General features: G+C 40.2%; 1 protein-coding gene across 3 annotated transcripts in view; it reads right to left on the bottom strand.

The window, feature by feature from the left end:
• Window positions 1–20,249, bottom strand: part of KLHL32 (kelch like family member 32) — a 124,129-nt gene that overhangs the window by 85,151 nt on the left and 18,729 nt on the right. For all 3 annotated transcript variants that reach the window (XM_016220231.2, XM_087817522.1, XM_087817521.1), the window contains exon 3: window positions 10,696–10,803. In XM_016220231.2, the coding sequence (XP_016075717.1) occupies window positions 10,696–10,803 (108 nt within the window). The remainder of the gene's footprint in view (window positions 1–10,695; window positions 10,804–20,249) is intronic.

Raw genomic sequence — 20,249 nt, 5'->3', positions numbered from 1 at the left:
ACAGGGTAGGAGGGAGCGGCACCCAGGGCTTAACCACCCCACCATAAAAGGTGGGGGTACAAAGTGCAGAGAAAAGGGGGGGCTGGGGCTCTGATGGTGAAAGTTCATCGTCCTGTCTGCATCTGTTTCCTCAGTGAAAGGTGAGTTTTCTTTGTGGTGTGTGCGGTGGAGGTGGGATAACAGGGGAGAGCAGGATTTGAGAAGGGAGGAGACATGAGACGTTTACCATGGAGAGGAGGAAGGTAAATTTGCTAAGGAAACAAATGAGCACTGCCGGGCAAGGATGAGTATCCGAGGACGGAGGACAATGAACTTGAAGTGAAGATAGTAACCTTTTCCTGCAATAGTCAGCAGAGCGGATACTTAGTGTGGGATTCAACCAAAAATTTTCCAAAGTTGCCACAGGCCAGAAGCAAGCTTGTTTCCCCCTAAAATCAGTGGCTGTACTCTCTGGGCTATGCCAAACTGTTTCCACCCTGACATACACATGCTAGTATAAGGACGCAAGGCTCTGACCAGTTTTTCAGAAGCCATACCTAGTCCATTACCATATAGCAAATGGCTATTTTTGCTCCCTGCAAAGTAAAATGCAAATTAACCTGCTATCTTTTGGGTAGTGCGCTACGAAGTACCAAGACTCAACTACTCATTCTCTTATCTGAACTGGTGTAACTTTGGAGCAGTGACCATTCTCAGGTCCTTCACTATGCTCCATACACCAGTAATTCAGGCCCTTGGTAGTCCATTGACAATAAATGCCATGTGTGTTGGTCTGGCGATTCCACTCACTCTGAGAAAACATTCCCTGTCCGTTTTTTCATCAATCCATCCTTAACTTCTGGTAAGTCCTAACACACAGTAGGTGCTCATTAAGTACTTGATGAATTAATGGATCTCAATCTGAGAGTAAACTATAAATGGATGGTTTTTTTGAAGTACACAAAGAAAAGAAAATATTCACAACTTAATTTACGACATTCAATGCATTGGAATTGGCCCTTCATTTGAATGTTTACATCATGATTTTACTCAAATGGATATCTACTTAAAATATAAATCTCAAAAACTCTGTTTGACTAGTCATGTTTTTATCTTGAAATTAACCACAAAGACCATATATTTTTGCTACTGATTGGTTTAAAAAGCTTCTATTTAGAATTGTAGAACTCCCATGCACTACCACTTCAGACAAACGCTAAATGCTTCCAGCAGGGGGCTCAAGAATTCTATTTTAGGGAAAGAAGTATAAGAAACAGCAGCTATTATAAAACTCTCAGAAGGCAACTCTCACACAAAAAAAGTTCCTTCTCCTGATCAAGTAATTCCAGATCTATGAATTTATTTAAAATAATCCAAATAAAAGAAAAAACTGGATTATAATAACACAGTATTATTTATATACTATGCACTTATGAATAAATGTACATTTACCTAATTCCAGAAAAGAAATTGAAGTAAATTATAATCACAAAAATCTGTATATAATTACTTAGGCACATGGGAAAAGGTCAGAAAAAACAACAAGGGACAGATAATATAGAATGTCTAAATAAGTGAGAATTTAGGTGAATATTGTTTTTCACTTTTATTCTTGTTTATATTTGTGTGAACATATGAGTGATTTTTTCATTTTCAAAGATGAAAAATGTAATTTATTTTTATAGAATTTGCATGCCCTTTATTTTTAGTGCTAAAAATAAGGATGGAAAAATTTTAGGAAGCAAGTGGAATGGCTTATTTATGGAACAACTTAGGAATTTGGAGACATTTTATTTTTGTAGGAAGAACTAATGGGGTGTAGCATTTTATTCATGCCTACAAATAACATTTACGTACCCCAGGATACCTTCCAGTCAGGGATCCCAAATCTTATTTTCGCTTTATTGATTTACTTATACTCTATCTAATTTTGAGAAGGATCTAAGGCATTAATACAAGCCTTTAAAAATTAGGAACATAACTATCTTGAGCTAAAGAAAACAGGAAACAAAAAGTTATATGAGGTTAGAACAGAACATACATATATATATATATATGTGTATATATATATATATATATATATATATATCCTCATAACTATTGAAAGTGGGCCATAAATGTGGCTCTAAGCTCCCTAGCATCAAAACTAAAAAGGGAATGTAATCCAATACAAGATTTAAAAAATAAAAATACTAAAATAACCCTAGCTAACTTTTCCAGGCCCTGAGATCTGATGGAAATTTTCCTGCTGACATTAAGACTATCATTACAATATACAGTTGATGTATTGTAGAATCATATACCTGAAACCTATATAATTTTATTAAACAATGTCACCCCAATAAATTCAATAAAATATAAAAAATAAGAGTATCACTGAGTGACTACACTTTCAATACCATCAAAAGTGTATTTTATAGAGAACTACATAAAAAAGTAAAAGTTAATAAAGAGATCTTTAAAACCCGGACATTCTGTTTTCTGATTTTCTACCTTCATCTAGGTATAGAATTTAGAATAGCTAAGCAGTGGCTCTTAATGACAGCAACACAACCTTCTAGGGAGCAATTTGGAAATTTGCAGGTATTTTATTTTGGTTGTCTCAGGATGGGGGACACTACTGGCATTTACTGGGCAGCAGCCAGGGATGCTAGATGTTATGCAATGTGTAGGACAGCCACCAACCACAAACAATTGCCTTATATCCTGCACATTTGAATGACCTGCTGGATATGCACATAAGTAAAAAAAACTTGTTTATAGAAATCTAAGCCCAGAATCTAACTGTTTTATACATAAACACAATTTTTTGTTTTGTGTCAAGATACACTAAAATTTCCAGGACTGCTACCACAATAAAAACCAAGACTATTGTTTTGTTTTGTGTGTAACTTTACTAAGAGTTGTTCACTATTTTAGAAAACCACGTCACCTAGGGCATGCTTTTGCGGTATCTCGGTTTCCAGCAAAGCATCCATGTGTCAGTCTGCATCTGTACGCAGCTGTCCCAGGCATCGCAGTTCATCTGGAGGTGTAGACAGGTGACTATTTCCCCTTGTCTTCTGAAAGGTTTCTGCCCAACCATACACTTACTAATCTATGAATTATTTTTATTGTAACTTCTTTCTGTTTATTCTTTATATATGGTTAAGCATTCTTACTGATGGTTAGAGTAATTCGTGTGAGTAGGTTATATTATCTAAAAGTTTCATTTCAGGATAGTAAAGGTGGCCTTTTTATATTAAGATCTAATAGATGAGCTTGAGAACCACCAAGCCGATGGACAGACTGCCTATCTCCTGGGAATCCATTATGTATGTAATTTCTCTCAAATTAACTTTTAGTGAGAGCTCTCCAGCAAACAGGTGGAGGCTGGAGTGCAATCATTGCCTTTTGTGTATGGGAAAAGTTTCCCCGAGTACGGAAAAGTTCATGTACTTTAAATAGACATCAAGAGGCTGACATCTTCTTATCAAAAATAAGGAGCTAATCAAGATTCTCCACTAAATAAACTGTTAATCTTCCTCCACTCAGAGGGGATTTGATGGAGCACCTGAAGGAAGAGTCAGAACTTCCTTAGGGGATAATTCTGAGTGCAGCCAACACTCAGAAATTCCATTGATCAAGGAAAAACACAATTGTAATGATTTCTGCTCAGAAATATTCCAAAACAGGAGTTACTGAGCAAATGGCTCATTTAACAGCAAAGGAAAAATCCCATATGGACACCATGAAATATAAAATGCTTGGCAACAGAACTTTCTGCTGAGACATTCAAGAGAAACAAGTGCACAGTCTACCTTGAGTTACCAAAGTGGGTTGACTGTCTGCTTTGAGTTGCTGGTTATTGCTGTTTCTACTTTGGAGGATGACAGCTAGGAAAGGACTGATTATTTATTGTCCCACTTATAACAATAAAACCATTATCAAGAGCATATAGGAAATGCTTCTCTTTCTACTCCTTATACTGGCAGTAGGGTAGGGTTGGGAGGTAGACAGAGTTGCAAGGAGAGTGGAGGAAAGAAGGGTGACAAATCCATCCCATTTGAATGGAGTTTTATATAATAAAGATAAGGTTAAAAGACATAGGGGCCACACTCATCCTTGTCATCTAATATTTTTTCAGATATTCAGAGACCCTCATAGTGTTATCCATGTGCATGTTCTATACACATGATCTCAAGCACCTGGGCCAAAAATTAATGCCAAGAAAGACTATAAATGCTGTAATACTGTTTCAAATACATTTTGTTTTCATTAAGTGACTGAGTTTCACAATGTCTCAGAGGAAAATATTACCTAAAGTGTGACTATTATTCAAGTAGAATACTAGACTACTGGAATAGAGTCTGACTCCATTTTTGATGCTTGACTGCTGACAGCTTTCAAGCCCCGCCTCTCCCACTTCCTCGACTGCCCCATACCTGGGGAAAAGTACAGGTAAGTCTGAGCGCTCTCCCTCAGTGCTGGTGGGAAGTTCAAACCACGCAGTCCCTGCCTTTGTGGAGAACCCTCAGCTCCACCCCCAACTAGAATAAATGCCCAAGACAGTCACTCCTACGTTCCCTCTTAAGCCATTCTGGACCTGCTTGGGAGCCTTGCAGATTATTTGGAAAAATCCAGGAAAACATTTTCTAAATGAAAACATCAGATTTATTAACAGATTGGAAAGCTGATGTTAGAAGTGTGGCCACAGTTCCACTTCCTCCCACAGAGATATTTCAGACATCGAAGTGCTAAGCAAAAAGCTTTATAATTCCTGCAGCATAAACTACACCTTGAGTATATTTTGACCAGACAGCACATGCAGGTTTAATAAGAAAGAACAAGCTGGCATGAAGTAGAGACTGTTAGAACCAATCCTGCTCCCCAGGTAGGAGCCCCTCCCACATGACCTCCCTTTGTCTGAATCAACTGTCCTCCATGAGTGACAGACAGGCTTTGGGCCCAGTGAAGTTGTTCTTGGGTCCTCCTCTGAGAAAAGCAAGCTTCTGAGGGGTCAGTCTAGACCTGGACTTCTAAAATCTCACTTCTCATTTTTTCACAATAAATGGCTAGGTCCCCAATCAGTCCTTACCACTTTTGACCACCAAACTATGCCAAAGGCTTATTATACTAGACATCTTGGGAGCCATAAAAAGTCCATTTGGCATATGGTTCTTGTTATGGGTCAACACTTACTATGAAACCATGCATGGGAATGTATAACATCTTCACCCCAAAACAGTAAGCAGACACACACAACTGCATGCTTGTCTGTTTCAAAAATCCACTGCTAAGACAGCAAATCTCTCCAAAGGCAAATAATGTAGAGTTTCAAAGGTCCAAGAAAGCAAAAAGTCACTGGTGGAATTCAAACTTCCTCCCTTCATGTCACTCCTCCCAAACTTTGTGTCAACAATCCAGCTACGTACTCTGGCACACCTCTGACAAGAATAAGGGGAAGAGAAAAATGATCACTTTCTGCACAATTCTAAATATTCTTCCTTAGAATGTAGATTTTAGACTGTTCCCTCTAGAGCCTGGGGCACAGTGCAGTGCCTCGGGGGGCTTTTTGCCAGGCTTCTGCAGCTAAAATATTCAAACCTCTTAACAGTCTTAACACTGCTCCCAAAAAAAAGCATTTAAGAAAAATTTCTCCCAGATTTGTTCCATGTCAACAATTTATTTCAACCAGGTTATGTTTATTAAGTAAATCTGATGGGGACCTTTTCTGTGCAAAGTGACAGATCGATCCCTGAAGGGCTGGTCCACATGGTGACAGTTCTAATTAAGATCCCTGTCACTCTGCAGCCAGGCCTGATGCTCAGGTCTCCAGAGAAAAGTATTCTGCTCTGGAGTATAAATACAGTTTCAGTGATCATCGAAATGTAACGCTACAGTATATGCCTTCTCAGGGCTAGATTTAAAAAAATCATGTGAACATATTAGGAAATCAAATGAGAATCCGGAAGAAAAATTTCTATGTAAGAGCATGAAAATTAAGGGACAGTTTCCTTTAGTTTTGGATTTCATGAGTGTTTTCACATGATCACAAGCATAGCTAAAATAATTTGTTTTCACTTAACAGAGTATCAAACTTGTCTAGATTTCCAAAGACTTCAAAACCGTAATATTAATAATTCCACAAAATATCCCTGTGGAGATGGTGCTAAAGCATTTCTGGATCAGGGAAAGATAATTAGGATGGGTGTCCCCACAGAGATTGGTTCTTCCATGATGTGGAGATGCCAAGGGCTGTAGTAATTAGATAATGAAGAGAAAGGCAAGGGAACAGAGATACTGAAGAATTATTTTCCTTCAGATGCCCAGAGATGACACAGCTGGTCATGGCTGACAAAGTTAGCAGCCCCTGGAGGTGGGAAATTTTAAAGAAGGCTACAAGTGTCACTATCAGTTGGTACATAATTTCTCTCTTTACTGGGTTTATGGAATCTCTCTATCAGGCTACAAGGGACAGAACAGGAGGACAGTTATCTGGAAAGTAAGAGGAGCTACATGGAAGGTCTTTAGCACAGTTCGTGGCATACACTCTATCTCCTCGACATCATCATGGCCACAGAGCTAAGCAGTGAACTTCATAGCAGTTCTCAGTCCTACTGGCTTCCATTTTTCGTCCAGTAACTCAGATTCCTAGAGGCTTATTCCAAGACCTCTGGGGCTGGAAGTCCTCCCATTTTCAGAGCAGAGCTCTTCTTTATAAAAGGGTCTCAGTTTACCTGCTCCTCTCGGTCTGCTTGGGCTTTCTTAGCAACACCTGCTTGCTCCTGGGCGGCTGACCTCTTGTCCAGTTTGGACTGGGATTTCTCATCCCAGGCAACATCTCCATCAGGATCCCTTTTGCCCCCTTCTTCCTGTGCCTCTTCTACTCAGGATTGGTGTCAAACATGAATTACTTCTTGGCCAGGGTTGGAAAGCACAGAGGCTGAGGGAGGCCAGGATAATAGGGTCCTCTTGCCCACCAGAGCAAGTGAGAGCCTGTGGGTGTTTTAGGTTCACTTTTCTCCCTCAGGCAGATCTACCCAGTGACAGTTAACATCACACCATTTGCTTTCGACCAAGTTCCCAGTGCCAGCCTGGAACAGGGCCTGCCGAGCAGCCTGCTCCTCAGCCTTCCATGGCTGGTTCTGCTGTGTACGGCTATGCAAGGTCCTCGCGGGGGCTGCAATGCATTGTGGGTTCTGCGCAAGTTGTGTCCCAGGGAGAGTGTGCCCACAGGAAGGGCAGGTCTCTTGTTAGTGCGAAGGCAGAGCGCGTGCTTGCTTAGCCCCGGGTAAGCTCCTTGATAAGAAGAGTGCATGCATTTTCAGGGGATGAATTAGCATCAGGGGAAAAGTTTGCTTTTTCTTTAAAATTTCCTGGATGAGGTCTGTGACCAATTTTAAGAAGGCTGGGCTTTAGAGCAGAGTGTGGGAGGAGCATGCACACATCTTGTTACACTTAGCGACATTCATTCATCACACCCACTCTCTACTGCCAATTTCTCTCCCAAGACAGCAATAATTTCCACTTAAAAGGCTTACATTTTATACTATGCTTACTACAACTGACTAAAGGTATAATCAACTGTCAGCACAAGTAGCTATAGGTAGATACATTCAGTGTTATTCCAGATTTTTACAAGTCTAATGCATAACATTCACAATAGTATAGAACAGTTAAGAAACTAAAAAGCTATGAATTTATTCACACTTCAGTATTCCAAACTCTTTGATTAACGTTAATTTCAATTCCATAGTAAGAGAACGCAGCTTTTTGCACTTCCTAAGTATACTACAATTTCACCATCTATGTCCATGTCTTAAAGGGAACACAGATCTACTATGTATAAAGTCATTTTGGTGTTTAAGAAACCAAACTACAATAGATATTGTCCAAGAAACACTATATTAACTTCCACTCTGCAGCAAAGAATCATCGCATTCAGACTACAAGAGCAGCAGCGCACAGCCCCTGGGAACTGAGTGTTGGAAAGGTGCCCGGCTTGAGAGAACCATCCAAAGAGCTCGCTCTCTAAAAAGTCTAAACACTTCACCTATCTCCTTCACCAAAGTATAACACACACGACTCAACATTTTCTTAATGACACAGCACATTAAGAAAGAGCAACGGCTCTGAAATGAAGAGGACTGGGTTTGACTCGTGGGTCAATGCGCACTGGGAGGCCGCGCTCAGTCCCTCGCTGTGCCTTCCTGGGCTTGTCGTCCTTACGATGGGATCGCTGCATTCCTCCGAGCTGTCGAGAAGGAGGCTTTAAACAGCACGCAGAGTGCTCAGGGCGGTGCCCGGCCCTTGCAGAAGGTGCTCGATGAAATGCCAGCCCACTGCCTGTCCCCTCCGTTCACCACCTGAACAGCTGAGTTATTATATGTGCCGTAGGCTTGTCACCCTTCTGCCGATGCTCATGTCAAGAATGAGGTACTGGGTAGAATAAATACAACTCCAGGTCTGGCCCTAGGGCTTGTTTTTATTTTTTTAAGCACTAATACCAGACACCTAACTATATATTTTTTTCACTTGGCCTTTTTCTCCGCATAAAAGTGGACTATGAGCACACGGCTCCTCGGCAACGGGACATGGCTGCCCTTCTGCAAACTTCGTCCCTCTTACTAAGCAGGTGTTTACTCCCAGGATGTCAGCTCCCCTTACGCTATTTTCAGTTCATGTTTCACAGACCTTTGTGCCACAGGCTAAGATTACGCGTGTTGTGAAAGAAGCCACAAGGCAATCAAGGCAAACAGTGAGGCAGCCACTTAAATATTTGCCGGTGTGTTTGACCTCAGCCTTCCCAGCAATTTTTGTGCCCTTTGGTTTACGAATGCTTTAAATGTGCTTTGTAGCCTATAGCCTCTGAGCTTAACACATGGTTAATGAAGCTAAGTACAGTAACTATTTTCTTGGGTACCTTTATAAAACAACCAATATTCACTATTTCATCCCCATAACAGACCCATGACGTGTGAGCTATGGGTTATCAATTATACTTTAGAGAGGGGCGAATTTAGGTGTGACTGCAATTCAGGTGCAAGGAGGGAAATATACACAATTTAGAGCAGGTATCTTTCTTTACATCTCTAAACCAAAAAGCATAAAACACATTATTTACTCACTTCACTAATAATATGGTTGGCAACTCCGTGAGCAATAGCCAGCCACCTTATTTCCCAAGGCATGAAATCTGGTTGGGCTGACACTAAACTTAACGCCTTCTTTCTACTCCCCTTTGCACTTGTTACTTGACCGAAGGTTTTTATTTTTCCCTTTCTACCTACTATTTTGATTTCAGCTGCCAAAGTTGCCTCAATTATTTTATGAAACATTTCTCAAACTTGACTAGCTCTAGGAAAGAGAGTGGACAATATCATACACTTTAATAAGCCTCCAAAGAAGGAAATTTATTAGAAGAGTGAACGCCTGTCTTTCTTCACCCAATACCACCTTCTGGGTGAAGGTTTTCACTGACGCCCCAGTCGGCCACACCCTCAGTTTTGTTCCCACCGTGCCTTGTATTCTGCTTCTATTTTACCTCCCATCACGGTAAGGACATACGATTCTGTATATGCCTCTTTCTCCCGCCAGGACGTGAGCCTGTCAGGAGAAGCGGCCCTGATTTTAGCATAGAAGACACTGAACGTAAGTTGAGTGACGTGGAATTAAGGAACAAAACTTTGTAAAAGACGATAAGCATCCAGTCTGTGTCTGCGTGGACTGAGTTGAGTAATTCTGAAATAAAAATGAGGGGAGGGGAGCAACATGGGTGAAGTGAGCCAAAGGCACAAACTTGCAGTTATTAGATAAATACGTCTGGGGATGTAATGCACAGCATGGAGATTGTAGTTAACGATACTGTATTGTGTATTTGACGGATGCTAAGAGAGTAGAATGAAAAGTTCTCGTCACAAAAAAATAAAAATTGTAACTATGTGTGGTGATGATGTTAACTAAACTTATTCTAGTAATCATTTTGCAATATATACATATATTAAGTCATGTTGTACACCTAAATCTAATACGATGTTATATGTTGATTATATCTCAGTTCAAAATAGTTTATAAAGGAAAGGCTTTGTGTGTCCTAATAAGTGTTTCACTAACATAAAACTAGTTACAAACCACGAAGCTTCAGACCTGGATTCATATTGTCTTACGCAGCTTTGTTTTCATTTGCTCTGATTACTCTTTCCAGAGAGAGAGAAAGAGAGGTTGATGTTCTCTGGAGATGCCTGTTAGACCACAACAGTTTTAGTAATGAACAAGCTTGTCTTTCAAACCATCAATTCTAATCTATTACTTGACACCCCGACTCTGAGGCATGTGTGGAGGACAGGGTGCCGAGATGATAGACATGGCCGTTGGGGGCTTTACATTTTTTCGGTCTTGTTTTTAAGCCAATAAAGCCATGATTGAGTCACTGAGCTTCGGTAATAACGATGAAAACTCAAGTTATCTTGCAAACTCCCGTAAAATAGTTCTTTAGGATATTTTAAAACTACACCACCAAACCACTGAGCTAAGATTAAAACACTATGTTCCCTGGGTCCTATTTAAAATCATATTGCTTTACTTACCTTTCCACCATTTAGTTATAAAATTGAAGATGTGAAATTGTTTTAAACAATCAAAATGTATAACAAGGAAAAATAATGAAATCTCATGCCTCGAGGAGACGCTCCTCTGTTAAACGTTCAGCCCCCTCGATGACACTTAGTACTGTACCTGTCCTGTGTACGCGAACTCCAGGGCTTGCTTTAAGCCAAGGCTGGTCACACCGTGCAAATTGACCTCGTCAGCTCCACTTTCCACCATACAGAGGCTGAACATTGCCTGAGGTGGGGAAAAAGGGAGAGGCAGAGTGTTACGGGACTTATAAAAAAGCAAGGGCACAAGACAAAGTCCTAGAGAGTCTGGGAAAGAAAAAAGTTTACAAGTTAAAGACTGATTTGGGTTTCTGAAATGCTCTGGCAAAGCTTCACTCACACAAGCCACTGCAAATCTCTGTGCTGCCTCACCAGGTACAGGAACACACAGGCACATCCCACACGGACTCTCCTTTACTCCCACGGCCGTTCTCTGGGCGACTGTGTTTAGATCCACTGAACTCATTCTCTTGATCCTGGGGTCTCACCGCTACTGTGAACCGTGTAGCACTCCCAACATTCTTGCCAACAAGACATGGAAAGTATCTTGTCTGCAACTGTTCTTCCTTTACTCTGCCCCACCTCGATGACTTGTCTCATTCCTCTCTTCTGCTACATAATCACACACTCTATTCCAGTGGTTCTCAAAATGTGGCTCCTGGACTGGCAACATCAGTACAATCCAAGAAATCGTTATTAATTCTTGGGGCTGGGGTCCCAGGACTGATTGAATCAGAAACTCAGAGTGGGGCCCAGTGATCTGAGTTGTAATGGGCCATCCAGGTGACTACGATGCTCACTTGGTTTTGAAAACCACTGTCTAAATTACTTAGGGAAAATCAGTTTGCTCCCAAACTAATTCTCCAAATGGCCAACTTATTGCAAAATCTGTTCTTCCACTAAATGATCAATATGTCAAGTGAAAACTTAAAAATTGAAAAAATTAAAACTTGCCAAATCAAACAAATGTGTGGGTTTGTGCCCCCCACCCAAAAACCTTTGACAAGTTTGACTTAACAGGTATAAAGAGAGTATTCAACTTTGTGTTACTGATGATGGAATACACTTTAGACTATATATGTCTGTGCAGTGAAGGATTAACCTCACCCAAAGAGAGGTCTGCCTTTGCCCTGGGCTTCCAGAACGTGATCTCTGGGCACCTGGAACATCCTGCCCAATAGGGCTGTCTTAGTCTGTCTGGTGGCTTTGACCTCTGACAGTCTAGGGAACATGATTTATGATGGGGTTTTGGGCCACACTGTATCAGTTCTGATCTCCAGAGGAACTGGAGACTAAACGTATTAACTTGAACTCCAGGAGAGGATGGAGACGAAAGGTCAGACACACAGGCAGTTTGTGACTGAGCCCCAGCAAATACTCTGACACCACAAGCCTGGGTGAGCTTCCCTGGTCGCAGTCCCCCGTGCACACTGTCACACAGCATGGCCAGAGGAGGCAACACTGACTCCACAGGCGGCAGGTGGCCGGGAGCTCCGTGGTCGGCCCCCTTCTGCCCTCTGCCGTATGTGTATCTTGCCTTGGCTGGTTCTGATTTGCACCCTTTCCCTGTAATAAGCCAAATCCATGAGTATAAAAACTTTCAGTGAGTTCTGTGACTCTGTCTAGCAAATTATTGAACATGAGAGTAGTTTTAGGAATCCCCTCAAACTTGCAGTTGGTGTCAGAATGAAAGAAGTCCCTTTAGATTCTGCAGTTTGGCTACCTCACCAAAGTAAAAAAATAAAAATAAAAAATAGGAAAAACAACACAACACATTTACCTCATGGTTCTGTGTGGTAATAGTTCAGCTCACCCAAAATCTTTTTAATTTTAAAAATGTCATATTTTGGCCCTGGCTGGTGTGGCTCAGTGGTTGGAGTATCTGCCTGTGCACTGACGGGTTGCAGGTTTAATTCCCAGTCAAGGCCAAGTGCCTGGCAGGCAAGCAATTGATGTGTCCCTCTCACATCGATGTTTCTCTCTCTCTTTCTCTCTCTCTCCCTCTCCCTCCCTCCCTTCCACTCTCTCTAAAAATAAACAGAAAAAAATATCCCTGGGTGAGAGTTAACAACAATAAAAAATGTCATATTTGTTTTGCTAATGTATTAATATGCACCTTTTAGCAATTTTTTATTTTGATAAATTTATTTTTGATCCTTATAATAAATTCTATATATTTTAAATTAAGAATGTATTTAACTTTCAGAAATTTACTTGATCATAAATAAAATCTAACCTTTAAAATCTGATCTTCTAAATCTATCCTTAGAATCTGTTAAAGGCGAATGGTCAATGTAGTAAATTTGGGAACCTGGTTAGTTAGTGAATTGATCTGGCTTCCCACTGGTGTCACCAGCAGTAACGGCACCATGTGGGAGGTTAAGAACATTTTATTTGAAGTAACATAATCCTTGATCTGGTGAAACACACTGGTTAAGGCAAACTTGCAAACAAACAAGTTTGGTTTGGTCACCGGCAAGTGGCTAGGATAAACACGTAACCTGTGAATCAGTTTTTTTATCTGAAAAATGAAACTAATGAACTTGTTTGAAGATTTATATGACAGTACATATGTAAAGTATTCAGTACATGGCCTGATAACAGGCAAGCTCTTGGTGAAATTTATATTTTGTGATAATAAAATTTCTTTTATACATTCTCCAGGTAAAAGAACTGACACATTAGAAGCACCAATTTCTGGGGGCTTTTTGGAAATCAAGTGTGGTTATACATAAAAAATGCCAACAGGAAATTGACTTTAATGTTAAATGGATTCTACTTATGCATTTGTAGAAGATCTGAAATTTTAAAATTAAAAAGCACAGGTCACAATAAAAAAAATCTTTCAATTTGTGTAATTCTGAATTTGCTGCCAGACTTCTTATTGCTGCTTTTAAAAAACATGAAAGAAATTTCACTTGTTTTAAATGTCTGTTTTTTATCATATTGGAGGTGTTTCAGGTTTTAATATTCCCCACACTAATTTGTTTTTTCAGATCCTCCAAGTTGAAATTGCACCTGATAGGGTGACCAGCTGTTCTCCATTAACCCCATATGCAGAGCAAGACAGAAATGACTCAGACTACAGAAGAATTATCTGGGTTAATGAAATGGAAAAAAGTTCCTGAGAGCAAAAGTTAAATAACAGAACAAGCTGCCAAGGGAGTTTTTTGAATCTGCTTTCGTAGGTGTCTTTCAAAAGCAACCAGGGCAGTTGGCATAGAACAGGCACCCTCAACCAGAGGGCTGTGAGCTACTGAACTTGAAGCCTGGCTTGGCAGAGTTGGGGCGAGAACACAACCCCTTAATAAGGTACAATATATTTGAACATATTATAGGATATGGCTGTAGAGGGAAGGAAGACACTGTTAATTTTACTCCATTTACATAGTATTATTTGGATTATTACAATGGACATATGTTACCTGTGTATTTCTAACAACTGCCTTTTGAAAATGTTATTTTTAATGTTCAGGACTGTGCGGCAAGACACATCTGATTCAAATCCTAGTTCTATAACCTACTGGACATGTGGGCAATATACCTTGAACATGTGACCTTGGCTAACTCGTTAACTTTTCTAAACCTCAGGCCCCTTATCTGTAAAATGAGGATAATACCAGCCTCACAGGGTTGTCTTGAAGTTTAGGTAGAATTATGCTTAAGGTCAAGCATAATACTTGGCACACGTAGATGCTTAATAAATAGAAACTGTTATTCTAGCCCACACCGATTGTCCTACTTTACTCTCCCATACCTCTTTTTTTAATTTTTATTTAAATGTATCTTATTGATTTCAGAGAGAGGAAAGGAGAGGGAGAGAAAAACATCAGTGATGAATCATTGATCTGCTGCCTCCTGCGCGCCCCCGACTGGGGGTCGAGCCTGTAACCTGAGCATGAGCTCCGACCGGGAATCAAATGGTGATCTCTTGGATCCTAGGTCGATGCTGAACCGCTGAGCCACACCGGCTGGGCTCCCATGCCTCCTTTTGATTCCAATTGTACTGAGAGTTAAAAAACACCTCCCTTCTTCCCTTCCCCTCTGCCTGAATCCATTCCTTTCAAATACTTTCCTAATGACAATCCTACTCAAAATTCCTATGATTGGCTCCAGGACTTCACTTTCACGACATACTCCTACACCCTACTTTAAGGACAGACCCCATCATAAAAACCATCACCGCTGTTTCTATAAACACAAAATATATTACATCATCTAGTTTTAGAAGTTTAATGTTACAAATTTAATGTGTCGTAACTTTTAATAATTAGAAAATTGGTTCATTAAAAAAAAAGGTAAATATTAAATCAAGGTCAATGTCTTGAGTTTAAGAAACTTACAAGGCACCCGAATTAGGAAAAGGCTCACAGGGTACCACCAAACTAAGAAAGAACCTGGCTGCCTGACAGAGTGAAACACCAGTGGCCTAGGCTGCCTGAGAGCTTGTGCAACAGTCTGGAGACCTGCCTGAGCCCACAGGAAAGGACAAAAAGCCTTTTTGGTAGCAAAAGAGGTGATGAGACCAAGAGTGCTATCTCTTAGCATCGATCTCCTTGAAAAGGTAAACTAAGCTTCCCAAAAGCGGGTGCCACGCTTCCTTATAAACTATGCATGCAATACCGGTGAATGAACAGATGAACAAATGAACAAGCTTTTCAAAAACTCAGCTGCGGATGGTGTCCGGCTGTTTTACACTGCTGTAAGCAAGAGTAATTAATTTGACATATTAAAGAATTTTCACGATGTAAGATGTTTTAGACCCTGAGATAAAACAGCTAAAGCTAAAGAGAAAGGGTATCTACCATAAGCTAAATACAAATAAGTTCAAAGCTAGACATTTGGAAAAAATTCACATAGTAATGCCTTCTATTAAGCCACATTCTGCCAAAGCATGGGATAAGATTGTGCCTACAAATATGAAAGCATTGACAAGCTGGTTCACGCTGCATTGTCTCTGGGAGCGCCTGGGCCGGGCTGAGATTCACAGGTTCGTCACAGCTCACTCATGACTGATAATGGGACTGCCACCTCCACAAATCTTTCTAATTGAAAACCCAGTTTGTGAGACTACAATCCACTTTAAGTGCCTACGTCAGAGAGACTTATGGATTTATAGTGTGTCATTCCTCCTGTATTTCGCACAGAAATGACACAAATTGAATCCTAACATCACAGCCCATGAATCAAGTTCCCTTGGGTCACGTTCGTTGCCAATGCAGTCACAAGATGAGCTACGGCCAATTTTAGGTTGGTACCTTATACCACAAAGCTGATCGATGAAAAGTCTACATCTTCAAAGATAAGTAGAATGGCAGCTGATAACTTTTTTAAGCGCTTAAAGTAGGTGAAATATGAACTTTTTGGTAAACTACCTGTAGTTAACACTAGACATGGGCAAGGTGTACTGTGAATTCCCAGGTTACAAGGAATCCAATTGATTTTATAGGTGAAATATATGGATCGTTTGGGGCATGTTCAACCTTTAACTTTTATGAGAGAGTTAAATAAAAGTAAACAAGCATGTTTAAGAAAGTTATTTTAAAAAGCGACTTGCAATGACTGCAGCAGATCCAGCCTGGCGCCCTCCTTTATATGCCCAGCGTTACACAATGAGCCACGTTTACAGTGGCCATGAGGCACTGCAGAGATCTGAGCTAATTTCTGGATCAACAAAGATCACATTTTGCTCAATTTAGTGATAATGGTGATTATCCTTTATTGCATTTTGGTTATACATCACATATAGAATTGGTAGTAAATCCCAGTTAATGAAACCGTTCAATCAACCACAATAGCCCATTTCCCTGGCATTTAGTTGAGAAGGGTCCTGACCACAGTTGAACTGGACTATCTGTCTACTTTATCTCCCAAATGTAAAAACAATCCAATCCATCTGGGGAGCTTAATGGCTTGAAAGAGTGGGGCTGTTTGGTTGGAGGGTTTTTTTTCTCCCTTATATATTTTATAGTCGTTTTAATTCTTCCTCAAAGAGTATAGTAATCCTCTCAGAGAATCAAATATCAGAACAAACAAAAGCAGTAAAATTATATTACTATAATTATAATTAGGCAGCAAAAATTAATACTGCTAAAGTACCAGTTTCCCCTCACCTTAACCACATAAAGAAAAAAACCATCTTATATACTACAAACCGTAAACATATTGGCTTTCCCAACATCTTCAAACATGCAGCTTGTTTATTCAAAAAAATCTAGTTATATTTCACAGCTTTGCTCTTGGCATGGTTGCTTCTTAAATTAACTACCCAGTGATAACGAGCCCTTCAAAGCCAGCACGATTATGGTTTTCCTATTTCCCTGTAGAATTCTCCTCCTCCAGAATGTGGCCAGAGTTCAATTACCGGAGTCTTCTGAAGGAGAACTGAATGGAAACCAACACAAATCAAGCTGTTGGTGTTTTTCTTAGTTAAAGATGGAGCGTGAAGGCCAGAATCTGTTGCCCATCATGAGCTCAGGTTATCCGCGGATGATACTGATCCTTGTTACTTGACACATATTCTGGGAAATAGCATCCACACACCTGGCCTTGGCCTTGGGCCCCTCTCTGATCCCTTGGCTTCTGCTCATTCCGCGGGTGCTCCTCTTACCTTCTGGTCTATGGTTGTATCCCTCGGGTACGGGATTTCAATACTTTATTACCCACCATGTAAAGAAGCCCATTCTTTTATCTTTAAATATCGTTCATTTGTTTAGGGATGGTACTTCTACTCTTCCTTACTGACTATATTTGATAAGCCTTTTTTTTAACATTATTGACTTGAGAGAGAGAAAGGGAGAGATAGAGAAACAGCGATGCGAGAGAGAAACATTGATTGGCTGCCTCCCATGGATTCAAGAATAAGGCCTTGGAAGGAATAAATCATCCTATGCTCTTGGATGGTGGCAGTGGTGGCAGCCTTCAGGCAAATCCATCACACCGCCTTCCTTTCGCCAATTATTTTGGTTGACCTTCCCTGGCCCACCTCCTTATATTTTCCCAAAGAGGAATTTTGTGTGGTCACCTCAGACCCATTCCTATGGAATTCAGAAAGTAGAAGCTTTTAAGATTTCCAATTTGCCACAAAGAATGACAAGGTAGTTTCTTGCCTGCCCAATCTGATGTTGGCAGTGTCTCCTGGAGCCCTGTTGAGAGTGTGAGGCCACATTCAGGCTCAAGCGAGAGTGGTCAGAATCTGGTTATTGCGTCAGTCATGGGTGTAATGACAGATGTGCCAGCCCGCATCAGACAGTATGCATACGTACAAGCACAAGACACCCCGCGTCTGTCCTGGAATCCATGGCGTCATCACACAAAATCTGTTATCCCTTTTCTGCAGAGGACTTTTTAGAAGAATGATAAAGATAATAGTGTGAAGTCATCTCAATTATCACTTATTGTTCTACACCTTTTTGTTGTTGTTGTTAATCCTCACGTGAGGATATTTTTTTCCATTGTTTTTCAGAAAGAATAGAAGAGAGGGAGGGAGCGAGAAAGAGAACATTGAAGTGAGAGAGACACATCGATTGCTTGCCTCCTGCACGTGCCCCAACGGGGGCCAGGGATGGAACCTGCAACCCAGGTATGTGCCCTTGACTGGGAATCAAACCCACGACCGTTGGGTGCACAGGCTGATGCTCTAACTACTGAGCAACACTGGCCAGGCCAATGTAAGTTAACAATCACTCTTAAAATTTTAACCCCAAATTTCAATAGTTCCTCTTTATTTTTAATGTCTTCTCTTAATATCTTTTTCTTCAACATAGTAACATGAAATAAGGCTGTGTAAGACTACAAATACAGGCTCCCAGTCCAGCTGTGAACTTTCTCTTCAATCTTTCATTTTATACATCACTGTGGTTTAACAGCTGCGAGCCGGGCAACACACGCTGGAGCCACTCTCCCATTATTAGGCGCACACACAGATGAGGGCGAGAGCCCTGGCTAACGCTGTTTCTTCTAGCTCCATTAGTTACTAAGCAACCACTTCACTGGAACCTTCCTGATCCAGGGCACAACAGGCCAGTGTAATACGAAGTGTTCGGTTTGTCCCATATGTTACTCCTTTTGCAAACGCATTTGTCCACGCAGACTACATGAAACGTCTCCATATCGTGCAAAATGGGGGAAATAAAGAGTTTAAGAATAATCCATGAGAGTTCAAACACCTTTCAAAAGTAACTAGATGAAGAGCTTCTTTTAATCCCATGAAAATGTGTTTATACATACATAATTTTTATTGTGATAAGAACAATGATATGAAAATCTCTCATCACTTTAGAATCACATGTCTCTAAATGAGAAGAATACTGGTAATTCAATCTTTCGGGAATCCAGGCAAGCAAGCCCCAAATCCAATCAGCATCAGATGGGCTAATTAAAAGCAACTGATTCAAAAGCAGCTGGATCATACCGCAGTGTGGACAATTCATTTCAGATCAGTCTTTATAAAAATGACAAACAGAAATAAGGCATATCTATAGGTCCCAATACTTCTTTACACCAATTCATCAGATTCACATGACCAGCTATCTTGCCCCTCTTTTCTAAAACATCTGTTTTTGCTCAATGCTCCTTTTCTAAAGGTTTAACATTTTCATCAGTTTTATTATCCTTCAAACATGTGTTCTTGCTCTTTCAGAGGAAGCTAAGGTTGACTGTATCACTGCAATTATATAAGCATGAGTAAAATTGTGACTTTAAATAAAACAGTGTAAAAGTTTCAAAGGCATAAAAAAGATGTGGCAGAAAATGTGAAATAATCTTTCAGCACACACTCGAAACAAATATATATAAAGAGCTTAGCACAATGACTGCACAGAGTAAATGATAAAAAGTCAGCTATTATTATTACATTATAAATATTTTCCTAGCTTCATAGTATTTATATTCAGTAAAAGTGAATCAGTTTAAATGAAAGAATAAAATGCAGACCAGGGTTCACCATTCTCCATTCACTACAATGAATGCAGTGCATTATCAGCACACTAATGAAAATAACAGTCATCTGACCTGAAATGTTAATGATTTCCCTGGCATTGATGCAAATAATTTAAAAAGGGAATGTGACATTGATTCTTTAGAGGCTCTCAGCTTTCCATCTTAAAAGGAAATAACATTTGACCACTACCACTATTAACTGCTACTTCACCTTGAATTGACAAAGGGAATTCTATTTTTAATGAATGTGTCCAGTTAAAAGGGAATTATGAGCCCTGATTAATTTTTTAAAAAACAAAGCCCACATGCCTTTTGGTGCTCACAAGGTCCTATCCCACAGACCATTCAAATCAACCTTCTCCTATTTATTCCACCACTGCAATTTCTATAACAGGCAGATGTATAGCGGGTCATTGTCAGCCAGGCAATTAATGCTTATCAAACATCCACCAGTGTGAGGCTCTGTAACAGACTGTCTACACCATGTCAGATTGACTGCTTAATTTGGTTTTGCTGAATGTCAAGGCCATCATTAATGGTGCTATTTTTTCCCGGCTAAATTTAAAAGCTATTTCATGAGGCCTCTTCTTGGTAGATATTAACTAAATAACTAATCATCAGATACAAGTTGTGGAATGCCAGCATCTACTCACAGACAACCGTTGATTATGACTTAGGTGAGAAATTGAGCCC

The sequence above is a fragment of the Miniopterus natalensis genome, chromosome 5 (assembly GCF_054644295.1).
Source record: "Miniopterus natalensis isolate mMinNat1 chromosome 5, mMinNat1.hap1, whole genome shotgun sequence".
Taxonomy (NCBI): Eukaryota; Metazoa; Chordata; class Mammalia; order Chiroptera; family Miniopteridae; genus Miniopterus; species Miniopterus natalensis.
Note: the sequence above shows the minus strand (reverse complement) of the source record. Positions and strands in the feature narration are given on the sequence as shown.